The 6,934-nt window shown below is 39.6% G+C and overlaps 1 protein-coding gene across 1 annotated transcript in view; it reads left to right on the plus strand.

Moving 5' to 3' along the window:
- Window positions 1–2,035: 2,035 nt before the first annotated feature.
- The window catches only part of LOC306758433 (netrin-G1-like), a gene marked incomplete at both ends in the record, with an annotated part of 64,658 nt that continues 59,759 nt past the window's right edge, over window positions 2,036–6,934 (plus strand). Inside the window, one exon of the mRNA XM_079243761.1 lies at window positions 2,036–2,281. Within this exon, the coding sequence (XP_079099887.1) occupies window positions 2,036–2,281 (246 nt within the window). The remainder of the gene's footprint in view (window positions 2,282–6,934) is intronic.

The raw sequence follows: 6,934 nt of genomic DNA on the forward strand, positions 1-6,934 counted from the left end.
AGGCCTATTCATCACTCAGAGTTCTAGCAGTGTTACCAAATTTGTAATTGGCCTCTTCTAGTGAGCCTTGTTGATTGACATGAGCATATTCAAAGAGGCAAAATTCTTCCCTTCTTGCCTTTATTTCCACCAGCTTCTCCATTCCTCCAATCAGAGGTCTGTCAAATGAAGCCTGCCATCCATACTCCCTGACACGACTCACTTTGAAGGGTCTGCCGAGTCTGGATAACAGTGCTGATAATATCCCCGGTTTGGGTGAACATCTTTTATTACAGCTGGAATGTATTCAAGCCCGAGGTCATTTTTGTAAAAGGAGGCCTTATGGGCTGGAAGAAGAAAAGGTGATAATTGCTGAAAATGTGGTGGCAACCCATTAAAATTGGTACAAATTGAATCCAAGACAGGATGAACTCATTAGAAAAGCGTGTTTCAATGCTTCCATATGTTGACAGGATGAATGCATATGGTACGTATTCACAAAATTTCAGTTTGCATAAGTTGTTTCTTGACAACTGTTGTTAAAATTTTGGAATTTCACTGTGAAATCTCTTGGCAAACACAAAAGACTGTAGACTTCACACACCAGGTTTCTTTCAGTAGTGACCAGCAATCAGAGGAGAGCAGCTGCAGCCTGAAGGGTAGAGAGAAAAGCTGGCGACCATAGAGTTACTGGTTGAGCTGCACTTATCAGCTGTGGGGAATTTGGGAAAAGAAAGTCAGTAAATAACATTGTTATCTCAGGAAGTACCGCCTAGGTGCCCTCGCATCGGGCGTTTGACCTCCAGCAGCTTAAACTAGATATTCTTCGGAGCATTTGATGTAACACTACAAACTTGTTAGATGTTTTAAGAGAGGATGGCTGTACATGTTCGTCAACATCTTGGTCTGTGGGTTGAAAGGTTAAATGGAAACATCCTTTTTTTTTTCTGTAGCTGTTCACAGAAAACTGCTTTTCACTGCTGCAAAACCATCTGAGCACACTGACATTTAGCATTAGCTTAATTCTTTTTTCAAAAAGCACCCTCTATCAGAGGCAGCTGTATATATCCACTCCTTTTTTGCTTCTCTTCCGTACACACTTTTTCACCTGGATTGCGTAGGTCTCCAATGACTGCTGCCAGACGCCATTACCCGATGAATTACGCCATCTGACTGATGGCTTGTGATAGCTCTGAAGAACATATAATCTCTCAAATAAACCATTTCTGTCTCCCAATTTTACTTTAATATTTCCCGAATGCCTCTGAAGGTGTTTAGACAACCGCAATACTACATAAAGGAGTCGGGGAAAAGCAATAACTTAAATGCAGTGACTTGACACATGGAAATAAGCCTTTTTGTATGAAAATCAAATGGAGATTACACTTTGCAGAGCAAGTTTGATTTGAATTGTATACAGTGATTTTGGCAAGGCTATTATTGAGGGACACGTAAGAAGGAGAAACGTGCATTTTGTTTGTTTGTGCGTGTGTATGGGTGCTCAGATGGCTTTCAGCCATTTATAAGTAATTGTTATCGGATTAAAATATCTATGCCCATTTAACACGATCCGTTTTATTCACCAAGCTGCCTTTTTTCTCTTGTCTTTCAGGATGCTGCTGGTGGCAGATGACACAATTGACAGGACATCAAGATCAGACATCTGCTGACATATGAGAAGTGTCACTCTCTACACGTCACATCTGACCGTTTGCTGACCTTTTCATCAACTATCAGTGCCAGCGGTGAAGCTCACTTGTTGACACACCTCATCAGCCAGGCAGACGCGGCGGCAATCAAAGGCAAAATAACTGAATGAGGGCTAATCGTTCCCTGAAGCTGCTCACACATGGGTGCGAGATGCTGCCACTGTTTCCAAATGCTCTGACTCTGCAGCTGATTTAGAAAACCCACAGTGGTGGAGCTATTGTTGTAAAGAAGCAGTGACTTTAAAGACCCCCCCAAAAAGTATACATATATATATATATATATATATATATATATATATATATATAAAAAACTAATATAAACCAAAACAAAAAAAAAAAAAACAGCAATGCTTTGGCCCATATTATTCACCCTGCAGGCTTTGTGCACCAGTGTGGCACATGCTATGCAACATTACCCGGCGGCCTGGGGACACTATGACGTGTGCAAATCCCAGATATACACAGAGGAAGGCCTGGCCTGGGACTACATGGCCTGTCAGCCAGAAGCCACCGACATGACAAAGTACCTACGAGTGGCCCTCGACCCCCCGAACATCACGTGTGGAGATCCACCTGAAACGTACTGCGCTTTGGTGAGTCGTAACCTCGCCTGTCCCCTGATGGAGACAAATGAGGCTGTAGGCAGGATCACACGGCATACTGGGTCAGGGATAGGGAGCAGAGCATACAAGGCAATGTGCTGCCACTGCAGCAGAGATTAATGTACACATCGACCCAGTGAGCAGTAGCATACACGCTGTAACTTCAGTCCAAAGCACATGTTCTTGCATTGCTATATGCAAATCTTTCAGATAAGAAAGGATGGATTTACATAAGCTAAGATGGACAGACGAAACATGGGGACTTATTTCCAAAATCAAGAGAAATGTGTGTAAAAAGTCATATGCAAGAACAAATACTGAGTCCCAGGCTTGCATGAAGCTGTACATGTACAGTATATTCACGTAAAGATCTCATTGGGCTAAAGTAAGTGTGAGGTTGAAGGCATGTTTCAGTTTGTTTAACCGTTGTATTATATTTTTACAGGCACTAAGGAGCAAATCTTAAATTTGATAAAGTTTCAAAGCTCAAAGCTGCAGGATCTGACCTAAAAATCATGTCTCTGTGTGTTTCTACTCCTTACAGCTAAAATGCTTAAAACACACTTTCACTGCAAGTAAACATTAAAACAGCTTTCTAATTAACTTCAAGGTTAAAAACACATGTATTGTATATAGTAACTTTTACAGATTTACTATGAATTTCTTGTAAGAAATTTGATGAAACAGTAAGGAGAGTTGGTGGGAGATCAGATTTAGCAAAATACTGTCCTAATAATCAGCACATCTCGGATTCAATGAAATGTTTAAACTACTCCCAGCAAGTACCGTCCTCTTCCTTCTTTCCCTTCTCCTCTAGATCAGGCTGATTTAGGCTTCAACTATGCAAACAACAGAACAACTATACAAGGTATAACTAACCAGACATCAGTGGATTTTACTCATTTTTTTCTGCCAAATATTTTTTCTCTGATAAATCAAAGCTGTGTTTATTATCCTGCATTCCTCTCTTCTTAGTTTTATTTATTTATACATTTATTTTTCCCATTCAGATATCTTCCCACAATCTATAGAAGCCAATAGTTATCATCTTTGGGGAGTTTTTATAAAGATGAATTTAGATTAAAGCACTTGGACAAAAACTTTATGGGTTTGATGCAAAGTCTTAAAAAAATTTTTTAAAAATGACACACACTTATGTCACACACATTTCTGCACACAAACAGTGGCAGTGACTGGCTAATTGTAGTGGTGCTATTTTTAATGCACTCCTTGCTTTTGCAGTCTCTGCTGTTGTGTTTTATTGGCCCTTAACAGCTATTATCAACAGTTCAACCCCAGGTTGTGTTTGTTTAGAAACACACTCAAAGTAAGCTGCAAGAGCCCATAGGCTTTAAAGTGTTTCATTAGAAGTCGTGTGCCTGCCCACTGAGAGTTCCTGCAAGTAAACATTTACCAATTAAAATGGGCATCTTTAAAAGGAATTTTTATTCTCAGCGCTCCAGATGGCATTGAGACATTTAAAGCCACTGTAGGATGGTAAAATTGCAAGTGTCCAGTCATGTGTGACATTCTGTGGAGTCTTGTATCAAAACAAACCTTTATCAGTCTGGTAGATTATCCTGAACATGCTACAGAACCATAACAAAAGAAGCAGAAAGAGCCGAAAAAAGATGAGTTATGACAGGTTTTTCTTCTTTATTTAACTTTGTTTCATCCTCGTAGCTGCAGGTGATTAAAGATGCCTTGTCACAATTCCATTAATCCCATCTTTATTCTTTTAGTTACCAGATTTTATTGGCAATAAACTGCAGTTGCCAGAGTTTTTTTTAATTTCTTCAGTGTTTTGTGTAGTTATTACTGATGTTGGTTCATTCAATAAATGACAGTAAACTTTAGAAATTAATGACCTGCCACTGTCACATTGGGTTTTAATCCAAGTTCTTTGCCATTTAGTAAGTTTATTCCAAATATACAGCAAAAAGCAATATTTGTTAGCAATTGCATCAGATAAGACTGACACATATGGGTGATGATGTAATATTGTGTCAGCGGTTACTTTTGGTTATACAGTGCAAGCGCGCTCTGTAAGAGTTTCAGGAAATGATTGCATGTGTCAGGATGTCACCCAGGGAACTTGTCAATTTAATTTCCCCATTCAAAACGACAACGTGAAGAATCCACAGAGCCTCAGTCAACATTTCAGCCATAACTGTTGTTTATCAAATGTTACAAAAGCTCCTTTGGAATATTTAGAATGTGTCACAGATTTGTTTACTTTCTTCTTTATGTAAAAAAATACATTTTTAATTTTTTAAATGTTCTATTCCATTCTATTCTATAGAATTATATAATTTTTTTATTATATAGTAATTTAGCATAAATGTGTGTGATATTCCTTAGTTACACACTTTTTTAAACACCAGTAACAACTCCTGGTATAGCATGAGTTCTTTCAAACAACAGGAAGGCAATTTCCAACATACACATAATGGCCGTAGGTGGTACAAAGCAGAATTCAATCATCTTTAAAAGCCACATTCTCTTAATATGTTTTATTTATTCTTTGAGCCACCCATTTTCCCTTAATTAACCATATATGTGCCAAATTTGAGCACCTGTCCTGTCCAAATGTAAATAATGATTCAAAATTACTGTAATTCTTTCATAGTGGAACACAAACCTTACAATGGTCTCATATACACTACTCACAAAAAGTTAGGGATATTTGGCTTTCAGGTGAAATTTATGGAAAATGCAATATGTTCATGCTACAGTGATATAATATCATAAAAGTAAGACATTTAAGAAATGCACTACTGATTTCCTCATCTCAAAAAATTCATTCAACACAAAAGGTAACAACAATGGTAGTTACGCCACAACAAAAAATTTGAACGTCTCAATATCTCGTCATGTGCCCTTGAGCATCAATTACAGCTTGACAACGACGTCTCATGCTGTTCACAAGGCAACTTATTGCCTGCTGAGGCATGGCATCCCACTCTTCTTGAAGGGCAGCCCTCAGGTCATTGAGGTTCTGGGGTGCAGGGTTTCGAGCCTCTACACGACGGCTCAGCTGATCCCACAGGTTTTCAATGGGATTCAGGTCTGGAGAGAGTGCAGGCCATTCCATTTGAGGTACACCAGTCTCCAACAGCCGTTCCCTGATGATGCGGCCTCGATGAGCAGGAGCATTGTCGTCCGTGAAGATGAAATTAGGCCTGTGCTGTTCATGTAGGGGCACAATCACTGGATTAATGATGTTATTCAGGTAGTATGGGCTTGTCACTGTACCATTCACAAAGTGTAGGGCAGTTCTGTACCAAGTGGACACCCCTGCCCACACTGTAACACCGCCACCACCAAAAGCTCGCCTGGTGACAACAGTGGCTGATGCATAGCGCTCTCCCTGACGTCTTCAACATCGTTGCCGGCCATCATTTCTGCTCAGTGTGAATCGACTTTCATCAGAGAACAGCACTGAAGCCCACTGGTTCCTCGTCCAGCGTAAATGCTCCCTGGCCCATGCAAGACGATGATGCCTGTGCCTGGTGGTGTGGTCAGGTACCCGTGCAGGTCGTCTAGCACACAGACCACGCTGATGTAAAGAGTTTCGAATGGTCTGACGTGACACTTGGGTGCCTCTCACCTCTCTTAAACGTGCCTGGAGTTGAGTGGCATTCATCATCCGGTTTCTCAGGCCAGTGTTCACAATGTAGCGGTCATCAGCACGGGATGTGGCCAAAGGACGTCCACTTCTAGGCCTTTCTGTGACTCTTCCAGTCTCTCCATATCTCTGTTGCAACCTGCTGATGACACTCTGTGACACTCCAAGCTCAGTGGCCACTTCTGTCTGAGAACGTCCTGTTTGAAGCATCGCAATGGCAAGGGACTGTTGTTCCATTTTTAGGTGTCGTCTTGGTCTCATGATGTCAAAATGTGAACAGCATGATGAGGACAACTGTTTAAACACCAGCTCTAATTGAACCAGGACATTTATTGGTCAATTCAAGGATCACACACCTGCCGTGATTTTTGCCGTTAAGCTCCTTGTTAGAGAACAGCAACTTGTGCAAAATTTATTGAAACATTTAACAGTTGGACATGTACATTTAAAAGCTTAGAGAAGATCACATTAAGTTCACCTGTACAGGTTTGAATGCATTTTAGGCTTGTTGTGAAATTTCACCCAAAAGCTGAATATCCTTAACTTTTTGTGAATAGTGTATATAAGAGTATGAATTCCCCTTTTATTCAGTAAATTAACTCCTTTTTAAACTTGTAAACACCTAATTCTGAATTAAAATACCATTCTGAATTGAACTTAAATTTGAATTAAGCGGCTGTTTACTCTGATTTAAAATCTGAATTGAATTATTCCTCCATCATGTTTACTTTCATTCTACTTTAATTGACTTGCGGTCATTCTGTGCATGCCGTTCCCTTGTCCTGCTGCAATGATGCATATATTCCATGCTGGTCCCTTCTCCTGTACTCACCTATCTCCTAATCAGATGACCAAAGTTAAGTAGTATGCTAGTGTCAGTTCCATTTATATTTATATTTATATTTATATTTATTAATTTTATAATGATTATTTTAATGTAAGCATGTAGAAAACAATACTTAAAATCTGAATTATCTCATTTTAGTCATTCATTCATTCATTCATTTTCCAAACCA

Source organism: Telmatherina bonti, assembly GCF_933228915.1.
Source record: "Telmatherina bonti genome assembly, chromosome: 7".
NCBI classification, from domain to species: domain Eukaryota; kingdom Metazoa; phylum Chordata; class Actinopteri; order Atheriniformes; family Telmatherinidae; genus Telmatherina; species Telmatherina bonti.